This window comes from Tachypleus tridentatus, chromosome 7 (genome assembly GCF_004210375.1).
Source record: "Tachypleus tridentatus isolate NWPU-2018 chromosome 7, ASM421037v1, whole genome shotgun sequence".
NCBI classification, from domain to species: Eukaryota; Metazoa; Arthropoda; class Merostomata; order Xiphosura; family Limulidae; genus Tachypleus; species Tachypleus tridentatus.
Genome location: NC_134831.1, coordinates 157,891,134 through 157,909,093, shown reverse-complemented (window position 1 = coordinate 157,909,093; position 17,960 = coordinate 157,891,134). Strand labels below are relative to the sequence as shown.

The 17,960-nt window shown below is 31.6% G+C and overlaps 1 protein-coding gene across 2 annotated transcripts; it reads left to right on the top strand.

Moving 5' to 3' along the window:
• The first annotated feature begins 1,069 nt into the window (after positions 1 to 1,069).
• LOC143257001 (apicoplast pyruvate carrier 1-like) lies at positions 1,070 to 10,904 on the top strand. Of its 2 annotated transcripts, XM_076515034.1 has the most exons (10): positions 1,070 to 1,200; positions 1,746 to 2,013; positions 4,250 to 4,376; positions 4,999 to 5,126; positions 6,189 to 6,315; positions 7,753 to 8,061; positions 8,349 to 8,471; positions 9,270 to 9,479; positions 9,770 to 9,869; positions 10,705 to 10,904. In XM_076515034.1, exons 1-10 carry the CDS (start codon positions 1,167 to 1,169, stop codon positions 10,818 to 10,820), a joined length of 1,542 nt encoding a protein of 513 aa, XP_076371149.1. In that variant the 5' UTR covers positions 1,070 to 1,166; the 3' UTR covers positions 10,821 to 10,904. The 2 variants fall into 2 exon arrangements, with proteins under 2 accessions (XP_076371149.1, XP_076371150.1); XM_076515035.1 differs by lacking the exons at positions 1,070 to 1,200; positions 1,746 to 2,013 and adding an exon at positions 2,953 to 3,119.
• The last annotated feature ends 7,056 nt before the right edge of the window (positions 10,905 to 17,960 follow it).

Below are 17,960 nucleotides of genomic sequence, written 5' to 3'. Positions count from 1 at the left end.
TTAACGTAATGTATGATTAGTTTACCCTCTTGTTTGTTGTTTCACACTTGCTGAAATACGACTGTTATAACCTGAAAATATGGCTTCACAAGACCCTTCTGACTGATATACTTCTGTTTTACCAGCGTAACATGTTTTAAACATGTTTATTTTTACCCTGTACTAAACCATTTATTCAGAGTTTAATGTATCATGCGAATTAGTGATACAATTATGACTGACTTTAAACTACAGCAAATACCAAATAATTTAAATATAAGTATTTTTTTACAAATAAAGTTGATATTTTAAAATAAATATCTTTAATTTCATTATTTCTATAAACTGTTCTAAACATTTTAATATTAGAAACGATATTAACAGTTGGTTCTCTTTTCGAACATTTGTTATTGCTCGAGTGAAAATATTTTCATTTTGTTGTTTGAATGCTCATTTCTTTCACAATAGGAGATACAGTTGCAAATACGTTTTATATTTATATACATCTCAAAAATAAATAAGGTAAGCAATATAAATACTACAATTATAAAGTTTAACTTTGAAGAGGATGTACTGAAATATGATTAATATACATTGTTGTGTAAGTCCAGTATTGCATCTGGGATATCTGTTGTGAAACACCAACAAACAATAACATACAGCTAGCTAATGGGAATTATTGTACTATAAACAATACGTAATTTCATAATTATTTAACATATATATATATATATATATATATAAAGAAACAAGTGGGTAATTGACATCACATTGTTACACTTCTCTATCTGTACTATTATATTTCATAACCAATCACTAAAAAACCGCCTCATGTCACTGGTTTGTCAAAAAAATAGTTACTTTACTCTGTTTTGTTAGTCTACTAATAAGAAGAGAGAGTTATTTAACTGTAAAATTCCAGGATAGATAATACTTACCTTAATACTAGAAACCATCTGTGTAAAAACACAAGTTTTTCTTTGTTTTACCCGTACATTTCAATGCATTAAATAGTGAGCATGCGCACAAACAGAATATTTGCAAAGTAAGAACAAATATAATTTCAAAAAAATTTATTTCCCCCTTAGAGAAGTAACTGTGTTTCCTAGGTTTGATTCCTCATGAGTTGTGTGACGATTAAAGTTAATTCATAAAATAACTATTTTTTGTCACGGACTCTTGTTTTTATGCAAAATAAAGAAAGAAATAAGACTGGATTCTGTAAGTAGAAATTTTTGTCGCATTTATAGCAGTGGTGCAGAGTAATTTAGAATAATAAAAGTTCAAACTTTACAAATTTAACCTTTTAATCTAGTTTCACGATCATTTGTACTTTACTAATTGCACAAAGTTAATAAATAACTCTACATATACCTTTCCATGTTTCAGTGTTCTTAGGTACCATTTTACCATTTAAGGTTCATTATTTATCATTTGAATAATCTTTCTTTGCATGATAACCGGGTAGTAATTCGAGTATAATGTTAATTTTGGTAGGTTTTATAAAGTTTTAGCTTTTAAGTCATTTTTAAATTCACGCTTCCCTTAATCTTATATCTTTTAGTTTATTCGAATCGACCCTATTATACATTATATTCCCAAACGTTTTAGTCAGATGCTCCCTTAATATGAATACAAAGTTTAAGTTCCCACAATATATAAAATATCATAATTTGTCTACTGTCTAGATTATCATATGTATTACTGTTTTGTTTTTTCTGTGAATGTTAAAACTATAAATTACTAGTGCTATTCGTATATAAAAGTCAGCAGAATGGAAGCTCGACCCTTGGTATCAGTTACTGGATGTTTCCTGATTTATCTGGCACTCGGTTCAACACTAACGTTTGGAAACCTCACTCCTTACTTAACTTCTTACCTGAAACAAAGAGTGAAGAAGGACATAACATATGAAGAATCTGGTTGGATTTTCTATTCGTATATCTCAACAAGCTCACTGCTTTACTTTGGAGGCAAACTAGGTTTTCTCATTGGACGTCGTTTGAGCATGATTATTGGTTCTTGTATTTTCTGGTAAGATATACATATATATATATAGATATAGATATTAATAATTACCAATAAAAACAATTTGAATCACAGTGTTAAAATTTTAAATATAAGCAAATAAAATATACAATGAATACACGTCTTTAAGTGAAAGTAATCTTCATATTACCAAAGAAACTTTATCTAATATTTAACTGGATGAAGAGGATACGTTTTTACTGAAGTCCAGGGTTCACTACAAGCTATTAGGTTTTTAATGAAGTTGTAATTGTAGCATATGTCATTGGTTATTTAGTTTATATTTCTTCTTGTAGTTTAGACATGTTACTCTCCATGTGTTTATGAAAATATGCAACATATACATATGTTGTGATATAGCAATTTCTACTTTTTTGTGTTATGAGTTTGTTTAATGGTCATTTATTAATTCTTCTATCGTTAAGGTTAACTATGAAGTTTTAGTTATATTAAAGCGCTAATGTTCGCCTTCTACTTATAACGCGTGGAATTTTAGTGTGTATGTATTATAAAACTGTCACAAGATTTCTCTGGCAATGGCATATGTATACTAATGTTGTGAAAGGTTATGTAAATTAGGTGGTCACATGAGATGGAACCTCATGACCTAACGACCAAATACGAACCCTGCCTTAAGTTCAAAAGAGTTAATTTACTAAATATAGTTAAAACATATTCTTGCTTATCGTTATTTAATATTGTTTTGAACTCGATGTTTTTAAACTCATAGTATTCTTATGTTTTTAATTAGGTCTTTTCTTCTATATCTTCTTCCTGGTTTCATTATTTATTAAAATTATTGTTAATCTTGTTATATTTATGCTCTGTTGTTCGTTACATGAAGTTCTGGCCTGACACGTTTGTTCTAGTCGATTACAACACCAGTGTAAATGTATATAAATATAATCCTATACGCCCCTTTTTATTTAGTTTTGGTAGGACAGTATCCGTGTGCATATCTAAAAAAAAAACGTGATGTATGAATAATATGACGTTAGCATTTGTTTTGCAGATGCGATCCTACTAAATAACTTGACCTCAAACTAATAATTTAAAATATCTGTTTCCGAGATCAGTGTAATGTACAACACAATTATTGATACATCCAAGTAGTAAGTTGTTCATTAACTTCTAGAAACCCCATCCGTACTGTCCATTGTTAAATCTATTTCTGTGTTTTTATTATGAACAAATTGTGTTTTTGTTGTTCAATGATGTTTGTAGAGGCGTGTTCAATTTAGACTGTTAGAAACATGATTGAGAAAAACGTTTACTGAAGATGATATTTTTTATCATTATATATATTTAAATTGGCATTATCTTATCAAATAATACAAAATAACCCACCTAATTAAATAACATGTCACAACAGTGGAAGAGGTTATATGTATATTTTAATGAAAATATCATAGACTTTCGAGAAAATTCAACACTGAAGATGATATCACGACGCAAGAGAGGAAATTTATTGAAATTAGTAACGTACGGTGTGGAATGGTTAGTCCAGATGACCTTTTCATTAAGAGAGAAGACTTACTAAGATTCCTGAAAGTGAAATGGCTGACAAGGTTCTGGAAATAGTCATGGTAGGCATAGCACATAGACTTAAACTCTGCAATAGATCCTGAAGAGTTAACAGTTGAATGAGTTCTCGTGAACCCAAGAAATTTAAGTGTCATTAATGGGACCATGGACACAAGTAACAATAAGTTTCGTGCTAAGTCTATATGGTAAATTGCAACATGCAGATTTAAATCAATAATACTTCCCTATTCTAACGTAAACCAAACAAATAAAATATCTCATAAGACTGGTAATGGAAATCTGACCTCAACATTTAGAATTGGCTGAGTTCTTCAAGAAACAAGAAGCGATAAAACTGAGTAGAAGTTCCTGGTCATCAATCAAGATTTTGCATAAAGTACAAGAAAGAGAATGAAATCAAGAAGAAGGATGTCTACCTTTTGTTAAGGATTTATTATATTTTGAATGTTCTGCGTGTATGAAAATGTTTTTCAATATAAGAATGGATATTGGCAAATGCAACTTAACGAAGCAATTAGTGAAAAGATAGAGTTTACTGTAACATAATAGATTATGGAAATTTGTTGTGTTACCATTTAGAATGAACAATTCCTCTGATACATCGCGTGTAATAACTAAACGTGATCTCTCCAATATATCCAGGAACATCATACTCGTCTACTTGAATGATATAATTACAAATATTTTAATATTTTAGTTTTGGAATAGCAGTAACTTACTGGAGTGTACAACACAGCCTGGTAGCAACAATCATCACATATGGCGTGGTTGATACTTTTGGCTATATCTGTTGCTTTGGTCACCCTGTAGTTACGGCTATAGAGGTGAGTACAACTGTTTTTAAAACATACTGTTATAGAAATGTGTTTACGAAAAATATACGTTATGTTAAATGTTTAATTAAATTTTCTATTCATTTAAAAGGTATTATTTAACTATTTTATTTCAATAACTAAAAGTCTATAAACGTACATAATGATACAAGTTACAGCATATGAAAAATGTGAAAAAATGTTGTCGCTTGACTATTACTCTCTGTGTCAGATTTAGCCTTGAAAGTATATATGTGTAGATACGAAGTTGAACGTCTAAATTATTGTTTAATACATAATGATTTAAATTTTCCAATTTCAGAAAAAATTTAGCACTTCGATTCAATTGTGCAAATGTTTATGGGAGGTCAAGTTATTATTCTGTTGTAAATCTAGATACAGGTAACACTAGAGCTTAAACGATGTTTACTTCTTTTTATCGCTAAACTTTCTATAATTCGTGTTCATCTTTAGTATACTGGTTGTGTTTAATTATATAAATACCGACCTTTGCATTTAATGACTACACCATTTGCTGTTCATTTAATACAGTCTTAAGCTTATAAATGCTGTAACGTTTTGTGTGTATATGTAAAAGGCAAGTCGCACAATAAATGACCAAATCCTTTCACAGTGGTTTCCCTCCAAGAAAGGCCTCGTCACAGGAATAGTGTCTTCAGGGGTAGCTTTATCTCCCCTCTTTATGAATATTGTACAGACATTGTTTGTGAATCCTAGTAATCTCCAACCTGCTCCTGATGGGTAAATTATAAGTTTCAGTAAATGTACCTGATATTTATTGAATTAAAACAATCACATCTAGTTTTATGTTTTAATGTTTTATTTTATTTTTATTTTTTATTTCAGGTTTTATTCATTCTTTTTTACTGATTACAGTTGTTCAGAATATCTCGAAACAAGATAATCTAGATCTTATTATCGAACGAAACTCATTAAATCCTTTACATCATTGTTTAAATTTAGTATTATTTACGTTAGAGCTTAAATGAAAGAACATTTTTAAATTAGTTGAGTTAACATCCCCAGAAAACACAATTGAATTCCCTATTAGTTGTCAATGGTGAGAAATAAAGTTTTTAGGTTTTTAGGTTTTTTCACTGAAATAACTCCTAACATCAAGACAATTCTTTATAATGTTCTTAATAGTTTTATATGTCGAAAAAATCATTTATTCTCATCTTTTATTCAACTTACGGAAGTTGAAATTTTAAATGCTGAAATTAATTAAATAATATTTCAGTTAATAAACTGGAGTAAGGTATTTTAAATACAAAAATATAACTCATTTATCCATGAGTTTAATCTACTACTATCTTCTTGTTTTATCATTATTTTGAATCTTTGTTTCTAGCGTTGAAAGTCCGCATAGTCACGGCTGTCCCGCTGTGGGAGAGACCTCCCAGTGTCCAAACCACATGTCTATAAACATGAAACTCAAGAAGCCAGGTTTTCATAACCGTAGAGGGCAGAGCACATATAGCCCATTTTGTAGCAAACAAACTCGCTACAGAAAGAAGAGTGTAAATTTTATCATCATACATAACCAACAAGATCCTGTTTCTTATAATAAAATATTTACTTTTCTGAAGTTAAAGTGTTCAGCAAGAAGCACAAGAGACTCAAAAATAATATGTATAAATAAATAATGTCTTTTTAGTTTTCTAATTTAAAATAAAAGCTTAAATTATTTGATTTAAAATAGGGGATCTAACTGGTGACATTGGAAATATTTGATGTAGTGTCGAATTCATTGACAAACCGATTTATTTTTCACCAACAAGTGAACTTTCAATACTTTCTCAGGTTTTTTGACAGTGATGAAATTTTAGAAAGAGTTCCTGCTTTGTTTCTGATAATGGCAAGTGTTAATGGTATAATTCTACTGATTGGGCTGCTAATGTACCAAGAATTACCCCGAGAGTCAAATGAGGTTAGAGGATTTTGCTTATAATAAGTTTACAAAAATAACAACAAAGTAAATTCGCATTATATCGTCTGAATAAGTCTGACTTATTTACTAGTGACAACTTTCACTATAACGAGTTGGGACTATTTTAGTCTGAATGTTAAAGTTTTTATTAAAATATACTGAATCTCAAGCATATTATACAAATAATTCAGTTGCAACCATACAGACTGAACTACTGGAGATATGATTTTTTAATAATAGCATGATTTAGAAAGAGCAAAAAAAATAAACTGCATTATTACAAAACTAGACCTTTAAACTAGGAACTATGTTGTTTATATAATGAACATAAAACTGGATGATGGATAAAGATATAGACATGATTAAGGCTTCCCTATACTAAAATCTGGAAGTAAATTTTTGTTTATATTACATTGTTTGAAACACTTCACTACTACTACTAATAGTTTTTGAATAAGCGTAAAAGTTTTTTTTAAAATACTGTTAAATAACACTTCTGTTTGTGTTCTAGACACATTTTCTAAATTATATTTATATTTTTTTCTCTAATATTCGGCTGCTTTAATTAACAAGATACATAATTAAAAGATGTGAATCCATAGCTGTGAAGACAAATGCTTATACTTCTAACATAAAAACATTAAGGAAATTACAACGTTTTCGTCTAAGGAGGCCAAGCCAATATTTAATAGTCTGAATAGTGAGGTTTGTGTGTGTAGACTTATGTGAAATTTCAACTAAATTATACAAAAAAAAAAAAAAAAAATCAGCTGTAACCACACCACTCGAAATATTTCTTTTTTAATAAAGGATTGCCATCCGTCTAACTACGTTACATCGAAACTGGGAGACATGTCACTTATTAATGAACAGAAAGCTATATGAATGATAAACATATAAACATGAATAACCTTCAAGTTATTAGTTCGGCTATATACCAAGAGATGGCAGTAAAAGTATTTTTGTTGTTTCTGTCCCATTGTCGAAAACACTTCACTACTGTCATTAACACTTTCTGGAATGAGAATAAGAGTTTTGTAAAATAGTGGTAAGTACCACTATTATGTGTGTTCGAAATATGTTTTATTAATAAAACTTGTTTTTTTATTCTTCAGCATTTTGACTGATTTTATTAACAAGTGTACTGTTACTTTTATTGTTCGGTAGAAATCTCGACATTTTAAGAGCTGTGAATACAGATGTTTATACTACTAAATTAGTGGAATTACAGCATTTTTATCTAGAGAGGTAAAGCCAGAATTTAATATAAATGAACTGTAGTGTTTTTTACGCAAATAGTATCATTCAAAATGACTACTTAGTAATGCCGTAAAAGGAACCTGAAAAGATATCTCACGTAGCTGGTACGTCTACTTTCCATTATTTTGTATTGTGTGTTATTATACATAAACATGGGTATTCGCATTTTCAACACAGGAAGAAACAACATCCAGTGAACTAACTACTGTATACGCAACCTCAAGAAAATTGCTTTGTAAAGAACATAATGAATCAATTACGAAGGACGTAGACTGTAGAACAACAAGAAGAAACGAAGAATTACTCGCATCATTAGAAGAAGATTCAATCAATCTGAATGTTGCTGACAAATCACCGTACAGTAATGGTGAAGTTGAGCTTCATGTGTCACCGAAAAAAGCTCTGAAAATGAAAGAATTTTATCTTTTACCAGTCGTTTTCATTTGTTCATATTACCCTTTCATGTTTGTGAATGTTTTTTATAAGGTAAGTAGATGCAATTTATAGTAACTTATTTTTAAGTTTAAGTGCGGCTTACGTAAATATTAATGTTATTCTCACCACTAATAATCTTGAAAGAACAAATGAAACCAAACACTAAAGTATGAAAATATTAATTTGATTATAGTGTTCAAACCTAATATAAGGTAAGATGAACTTGTAGCTACAAACAAAATACCAACAACAACAAGATTGTGTTGAGGCACTCTTACCGGAGTAGGAAAAGAAAATTATTCTACAATTCAAAAATATTTTTTTTTACTTTTTCTCAGACATATGGACAAACGTTTATATCAAATGACACGTTTCTGTCTACCATTGGTTCGGTAGCTGGAGCTGTTCATGCCTTTAGCCGAGTTGTTGTGGGTTTAATTCAGGATAAACTATCTTACAAGGTAAGAATGTTTAAAATGAAGTGAAATGTGTTTGTATTAATACTTGTTGGAAAAGTATTTGGTGTATAAAATTTATGGATTATCTGTAAAGTACAGAGCTTATAACGACAAAATTCTGGTTTTGATCCTTAACCCAGTATTGTTTGTTTGTTTGTTTGTTTTGGAATTTCGCACAAAGCTACTCGAGGGCTATCTGTGCTAGCCGTCCCTAATTTAGCAGTGTAAGACTAGAGGGAAGGCAGCTAGTCATCACCACCCACCGCCAACTCTTGGGCTACTCTTTTACCAACGAATAGTGGGATTGACCGTCACATTATACGCCCCCACGGCTGGGAGGGCGAGCATGTTTGGCGCGACTCGGGCGCGAACCCGCAACCCTCAGATTACGAAGCGCACGCCTTAACGCGCTAGGCCATGCCAGGCCTTAACCCAGTAACAACATGACTTTTTTTTTGCTTTGCACTTAAAAAAATAGTAGAACCCTATAACAACACAGAAAGGAATTATTCGACAATTTCTGCTCACATACCTTATCGGTAGATTTGATAAGTCCGCGATGTACTTTTTCTCCCTCAAAGAAAGGATACAACAAAGAATTATAAAATTTAATACAAAAATTGGACAGAATAATAGGTACATATACCAATAACCCAGTTTAAAATACAGCTTATAAAATACTTCAATGTTTATCTTCTTGTTGTCTCAGGTTTATTATATTTTAATTATTTTTTAAGTTTAGTGACATTGGGTTATAATACATATATGTGTGTCTGTGTATCTAATTGTGTGAATCTTTAGTTAACGAGTCTACTCTTGCTGGGAATAAAGACAGTATTGTTTTTCACTTTGGTGGCGACACCTTATGGAGGAGAAGTGATGTACATGATCTGGATTTGTGGGCTGTTTACTACATTTTCTCTTCCATTTGTCTGTATTCCTGCTGTTGTTGCAGAAATTTTCGGAACGAAATATACTACTGAAATATTTGGAATTATACTGTTTACATCAGTAAGTGTAGAACAAGGATTACCAACAATTTGTAATAAACACCCTAATATCAGTCTTTTATTACCGAATTGTAACTTAGCAGATATTCAAATAAACGATCAGCGAAAGAAATGATTTATCTATATAGGTCAATTTTTTTTAATTCTATTCCTCCTCGTAAAGTTTTATTTATATTAAGCAAATCGTATCTTCCAGATTTTAAAAGAGCAGATATAGATTTTATACCTTGCTATAATACACATGGTAATCCATTCAAATTGTAACTCCTATTTCATAATTTTGTTTTCCAGTCAGTTTGTTTCTTCCTTTGGCCTTTAGTTCTCCATCACTTTACTTCTTCTTTAGGCTGGCTTGCTACATTTTGTTTGGCAGGGACTGTTTCATTCATAGGTAAGACAGTTTATATCACACCTTCTTGTGAAAGGAGAAAGAGTGGTTTCTCATTTACTTAATTTTAACATGTTTTATTTTATTTTTCATGATTATTTATTCCTCTAATACATTTATCTCATGTATGACATCAAGTTATAAAACAGTGACAATAAAGTTATATATTTTTTTCTCCAAACTCCATTCATGAACCAGCGTAATATAACTCATGGTTTGATATTTATTTATAAAAATCTCATACATGTTTCTATTGGACAAAAAGACAACATTTTAGCAGATTTTATTTTTAATCTTCAATCAACACTGTTCATGAACACAAATAAAACTGGAAAAATGTTTGACTCATGAATCAACAGATCTAGCTTGTTTTCATATGTTTAAAAGTGTCGAAATCTGAAATATTGAACAGCAAGAAAAGCTTTTATGGCAATTGTATTTCATCTCGATTAATGACATCTGATATTCAATGAAACGCGTCGTAGGTAATAGATATGTTGAACACAAAGTAGTAGAAATATTATTATAAACACTTCATTTTCAAAATATCTAAGAGAATAAAGAAATCAATGTAGTATTAAAAATAACAAATAGACTAATACTGTTGTCTTGTAACAAATATAATTATCAAAATTAATATCAGTTTCGAAACGAATTCGTTAATGATACTAGCATAAATTAACTATGAGAGTGATACAGTTTGTTATTTATAGAATATAAATTATAGCAAAATGTTTTATGCATTAATAAATATACGTTATACGATTGTTTAATGATATAGAATTTTGAATTTTCTATCTATATATCTGTTTGTTATGGGATTTTTTTCTCTTCACAGGGATAATTGTGACTATTTTTTTCCCTGAAACCCAACGTACACAATTAACAATATCAAGTAGTTTTGATAAAGACAAAGAACGGATTGGTTACGGAGCTGTTGAAATTCAGAAGTGAATTTCTTAATATTTGCTACTTCCAAGATGTTTTGAAACTATACCTTCAATACAACTTCCATATCTTGTATAACATGTACCTAATAAAGTGTCATAATGTTTGTTCATTCGTCGCTGCTCTCATAATGTATTTAAATCATCTCAAAGTTTAGAAGACAGTGCTGCTCATTACGTATCTCATGAAAAATAAACTGATATTGTAAAATGACACACAGTAATGATTCACTGAATCACTCAAACATGCTCTGACTGCTTCATGTAATACGGGTAGTAAAACAAAGCTTAAAGAAATTCCTAGTTTTAGAGAACTTCATGGATTCTGAGCCGAAAGATGCTATACATTATAAACTTTGTGACGATGAAACTTTTCTTTAGCTTTTTTGTGAATTTTGTTTCAAATGAAATTATTAATGCTCTACGTTATCATGAAAGACAAAAAATCGTTTTATTGCGTGAGTTAAAATATTTATTCATATAACTTTCTATTATGGAAACAAATATGCCGAACAAATATAGTGTTATATAAATTATTACTTCTAAAGTACCGGTAATATACTATTTGTAAACCATACCATAATAAATGCCACTTTGAGTTTTACAAATAACTCAAGAAATTTCTAAATACTATCTATTTTTTAATGTTTTATTTTAGATATTTCTTTGTGAGAAGTACATGGCACAATATCTGAAAATTTCATGTTTCTTTGTACTTCAGCATAAAGCTACATAACGAGCTATCTGTGCTTTGTCCACTACATATTTCGAAACCCAGGTTCTAACGTTCTTTGTCTCTAAACATACTTCTTTGCCAGTGAGGGGCAAAATTTCATAAACGTTAAGTACGTAGATGTTTCAAGTGGTATTTATAGATAATAATACAATATAGAAACGCGATGACGCAGCTAATCCAGGAGAAATGAATGAGTAACCAGTGTTAGATAGAAGTGACAAAGTGATAGTGTATTTCAAATAATGAAACAATCCACCAATAAGGTTACTAAAACGTAGGTACTACCATTTCTGTGGGCTCGGCATGGCCAAGCGCGTTAAGGCGTGCGACTCGTAATCTGAGGGTCGCGGGTTCGCATCCCCATCGCGCCAGACATGCCGCCCTTTCAGCTCTGGGGGCGTTATAATGTGACAATCAATCCCACTATTCGTTGGTAAAAGAGTAGCCCAAGAGTTGGCGGTGGGTGCTGCCTTCTCTCTAGTCTTATACTACTAAATTAGGGACGGCTAGCACAGATAGCCCTCGAGTAGCTTTGTGCGAAATTCAAAAACAAACAACAAAACCATTTCTGTGTGTTCTTTTCAAAGTGTATTTGTGAATTATATTAAATAATAAGTGTTATTGAAATAAAAACTAATTCATAACTACACCCTTGTGCAAATTAATTGAAACAAATGGTCATTTTACAATATTTTCAGCATGCCGGCCGGTGTAGGCTCGCTAGACCCGCTGATTTCCTTTAATAGTCATTTTTTCACACAGACGGTGTCATTAGCTGTGTTTTGCAGTATGGTCGATCTATTTTTTGGACGTATGACGAAATTTTGAGGAACATTACGTCATTCGAAATTGCGTTAGAAGGGCAAGGAGACCAGTCAAAAAACAACTTCTTACCAACTCAATGAAGAAAAAACAGTATCAATGGGGTCTGAAATACAAGAACTGGACGCAAGAACAATGGAGGAAGGTGTTATTCAGTAATGAGACTTTTTTCTTAGTACAGGGTCAAAGAAGTGCCCCCCGCTAGTACAGCGGTATGTCTCCGGATTTACAACGCTAAAATCAGGGGTTCGATTCCCCGCGGTGGGCTCAGCAGATAGCCCGAAGAGGCTTTGCTATATAAGAAAACACACGTCAAAGAAGTCTGCATGTTCGAATATCTCCAGGTGATAAATTTCGAAAATCTTACATTAATCAGTTCGTAAAACATCCCTTGAAGAAGATGTTTTGGAGCTTTTTCAGCTACTATGGCATCAGAGGCTTACATATCGTAAAAGAGTCGTTCCAGAATTAAAAAAGAGATTTCCAGATTGATCTGGCATTTTTCAGAAAGATCTGGCTCCGTGCCAAACATCGAAACTGGTGAAAAATTTTATGACTACAACGAGAATAAAAGTGCTGGACTGTCCTGGAAACTCTCCGGAATTAAATCATATTGAAAATCTTCGGGCGATTTGTAAAGAAAGACTTCGGGGAATAGACTGTACTACGAAAGATAAGCTGATTGACGCCATAATTGAGGTGCAGTACCGCGGTCTAAAAATTAATAAAGATTGCAGTGAACTCGTGGACTCAATGCCAAAGCGGTTTAATGATCTTCTGAAAAATAAAGGCGGTCATATCATGTATTAATTTGTAATTTTTTTGGATTCTCAGAAGTAAAACGCAAAAAATTGAAAAAATCGTAATGTTCCGTCTTGTTTCAATTAATTTGCAGTTGGCTGAAATTAAGATTAATTTTACCAAATAACCGAGAAAACCTGCCTTTATACGTTACAACAGTACTGTGTAAAGCGATTAGAAATAGTCATATAAAATAACTTCAGTAAGTAATATGTCAATTAAAACGCACGCAGATAATAATGTTTGTGAGAGATATCAAATAATCAATATTTAAAAGGTAGTTTTTGCTAAGTGAACTAGAGTAAAAAAATCGACACAATGGTATACGTATAATGTTTTCAAATGAAATTTACTCACATAGTATTCCTGATTCCATGTAGGGATTTCAGGACGATGTAACACTGATGATACTTACATACTCCTGTTTATTATATTATAAAAACCATTTAAATTACTAACTGTAAACCCAGTTTACAATCAGTTCTACACCTCTTATTGGTTAAAGTGAGCTACATGTTTTATTAGTAAAGCTAGACAATAAAAAACAAACTAGGCTACATATAGCGGTAGGATGTACACTATGTATAGAGATTTGGAAGGTTTTTTTTATTCGCACTGTACAGTTTCTCTATAAATAATTTGTAGAATATGGATGATTGATGTAAATAACTTATTAATGTAGATTATTTAACCACACAACCTTTTTAAAATGCCAAGAAATTATTGTGAATCATAGAACATAAAAAAAATCATTCTGTGAAACTACGTCAAATCACAATACATTTTAATATCTCATTTCGATTTTTTGTTGAAGTAATGAGGTTCACAATATTTTAATTTTATTTCACGGACTATCCTATATTGTGTCAAAGGTAAAGTTGAGTTAAACAAATGGAATGGCGGAAATGCTAATGTTGAAATGTGTGAAGGTTAATATTGTGTGAAATTAACGTCTTTTGCGAGAAACCTTATGTAAAACGTCGTCTCTCTCTTTATATATGTATGTATGTATTTTCGATAGGTAAACATTAAAAAAAGAAACTCGTTAATATAGTCCTAACACTTTCCTTTTATAAGATCTGTTGGTATGGGTCTCTTTAAAACCATTGAACATCCAGAAAAAAATCATATAATGGCGGAGGATGGAGCTGTACTTATAATATTTGTTAGGCTCATTATAGTATTACTTTAACATACTAGTATTTATATCGAAACAGCATATTGGGAACTGGTATGTTAACTTTACGATCAGATTTGCTGTCTCATCTATTGGTATATTATATCCTATAATTCCTACTTTCTTTTAATTATTATTATTTTTTCTTGTGAGTAACCACCTTCTCATATCCGTCTGCAGACAACTATAGTTGGTAAAGATCTAGGACAATGTGGATAGAGAATCCATAACTTCTCACTTTTATTTTTTTAATCTTTTGAAACTGGAGAATTGAAGTTAAGCTTCATAGATGGTGTGCATTTTTATAAAATAAGATTGTAAATGTTAATACAGCTTACAATAATGATGTATTTCACGTATTATTCAGCTTAGATTTATTTATTTCTCTTTTAAAATGTATTTTACAAATACGTTTAAGAATAGATATTCATTTATTATAATTAGATTCAGTCAGAATCTTTGTGTTTAGTAACATAATTGTTTTATGATAAACCCTTTAGACATGGAGTAAAAGTGATATAATCGATATAAAATAAGCCATTTAAAAAATAAACGACTGTATAATCAAAAATTATATGTAAAAAAAATCAAATATTTGGTGCAATCAACATTGTGCTATTCTAATTAACGTAACTTGGTAAGTTTTGTAAGATTCTCAGACTAATAAAATGTTATGTATCGTATTTAAGATCTCTATCAATATCCTTAACAGACGCGAGTTCTGTCGATCTCTAAAAGTCACTAACTAGTCTTGTCAAGGCCAAGCATGGCCAGGTGGTTAAGGCACTCGGCTCGTAATCCGAGGGTAGCGGGTTCGAAACCTTGCCACACAAAACATGCTCGCCCTTTTAGCCGTAGGCGCGTTATAATGTTACGGACACTCCCACTATTCGTTGGTAAACGAGTAGCTCAAGAGGTGGCAGTGGGTGATGAGGACAAGCTGCCTTCCCTCTAGTTTTACACTGCTAACATAGGGATGGCTACCGCAGAGAGTTCCCGTATAGCTTTCCGCGAAAATTAAAAAACAAAACACTTCAGCATTGAAAACCTCAAGTGTGATCAGTGAAAAGCTAGCTTGTTCCCAAATAACAGATTTGTACGTATATGAACTTAGAATTAATTTTTCCGTCGTGAATCATCCATAAGTTAAAAATAAAGTTCCAAATCAGAAAGAAGACGCAATATTTTTTGTAAAACATTTCTACATACGTAATTGTTTGTAATAATTATTTGTGTGACAAATATTGTAAATTTAATACATATGAAGATGTTTTTAACTTCTAAATTTATATCATTGTTTCACTCTGTTTCAGTCTATTTCAAATTGTAATACGTAACATAATATCAGGTCGTCCCTTAAGTAATGTCCGATTTTAGGTTCAGAAAAAGAGAAAGGATTTCAAACGCTTTTAATGTTATTTAATCTATAATGTATCTTCCATTATTATTAATTACTTCCTGCCAACGATTCACAAGCTACCGAATGCAACTTCTATAAAATTCTTGGAATTTAGAGGAAGAGAATGTAGAGAGGGTAGTTTAACATCTTCACATGTTACAATATCTTTTCCATCAAGACAAATCTGCAAACTTCGGAATAGATTATAAGCAAGTGGTGCAAGGTCTAGAGAATAAGGAGGATGTGGAAGGTTTCTCCAGTCTAGCTCCTCAATCTTTGCAGATGTTATCCTCGCTGTATGGGGCCGTGCATCATCCGGGTGTAACACTACACCTTTACGACTATTCAGAGCAGGCCTCTTTTCTTTCACTCAAGTGCTCTAACTGTAGACAATAGAAATGTGATGTAATTGTTACACTGAGTGATTGCAACTCAAAGTGGATCACACCAACATGGACGATCCACCAAACGCTTAACAAGACTTTTCTAGGGTGGAGATCATTTTGGGCAGCGCTTTGGCCAGTTTTCCTGCACTGAGCCATCGTCTGCGGCGCTTAATACTTTTATAAAATAACCATTTTTCATCTCCAGTTACTAACTTTCTCATAAAAGGTGAGTTACGTTCACGAGAGTGCAGAGAAGAGCAAATGTCCACTCTTGCTCTTAGGTTGGCTTCCGTCAAATCATGGCGGGGGGGCATTTCCAAGTTTTGACACCATTCCAAGCTGTTGCAGGTGACGGTGAACTGTTTAATGGGTTGAATTAAGCTTTGTGTTAGTTTTTTAACTGTTACAGCACAATCTCCATCAAGTGCAGCCAGCATTAAGTCATCATTAAACTCAACAGGACGACCTGAACGTGGAGCATCACTTAAGCTGTAGTCACCTTATCTGAACTTCTGCAACCATCTTTGACATATTCTTTCTTTAAACTCATAAAGCATTATATTCCTAATGTGCTCCTCAGACATATCCACCTTCATAAGGGTTTATCTAGTTAATGATTTGAAAAACTGGAGTTGAGTTAGTTTCTTTTATTTGTCTGAACATTTTTCTGCATGTCCCATTACATATTTTAATCATTAAAGTAAAGTACAAAGACAGAATGATGATGTACTTTCTGTATTAAATTTTCGGACATTACTTATGGGTTGGCTTGATATACTGAATGTTCGTCTAGAATAAATTATAATACGAAACACATTTACTTTTAAGACACGAAAATAGAATTTTGCTCATCATGTGTCACCATTAAATTTAAGGTACTTTAAAACAATCTCCAGAACACACTGTGTTGCATTAACAGGAATAACAGTTTAACAAGTTTTAATTTTTTGTAGCTCGGACTATGATAATCCAGACTATCACACATTTGTAGTGGATATGCTCTACTGAATCCTTTCTTCGCAATCTATTAAGAAGTGCATCAGATATAATATTTCGAATTTTGAATGAATTTTATTGGGTTTTTTTCTGCGCATAAAAACTTCGAAAACGTTAGGTGATAGAAAATATAATTAACTTTTAAAATAAGATCTATTCCGAATAATAATGATGCGATTCAAAAACTACTGTTAGTCACTGTCTTATTTACTGTCGTTTGTTGGTGTGCATCAACAGAAAAATCATAATTTTAATAAGAAACACCCTAAATGTGAAAAAGGTGCTATCTAAAAAGGACTCAGGGTGCGATTTAAAACATTAAAATAAATATTAGTGGTGAAACTGGTAGCTACAGCTATAGTGTTGAAAAAATTTACAGGAAATATGCCTTCATAAAACAGCTATGCCACACATATTTTGATTTATCTACCAGTTTGACCGCTAATTTCGGTTTCACTTCATTAAATCTTACATTCGATACTTCTTTGGTCGTTCCACCTGAGGCGTTTTTGACCAGAGAGGGAAAGGTTGAAAAATATTATTGTTATTTTTCTTCATGATACTATCCTCGACTAAAACTTCAAAATAAAATATACTAAAATATAAGTCCTCTTCCTCTCTTCCAAAGTATGGATTTTTTTACCATTAAATATTAAACCACGAATTATTCGTGATGTTAGAAAAACACGCAGATTCAAGAAGTCTTAGTAAAAATGAACAAAAACCTTATTACCTGATCTCTTTTGAATAGTGGACAAATCTTCAGAAGCGAACAGGGAATGAAAGTGTGTAATCGAATGAGTGATATACATAAAAAAGTTTAGTGAGAT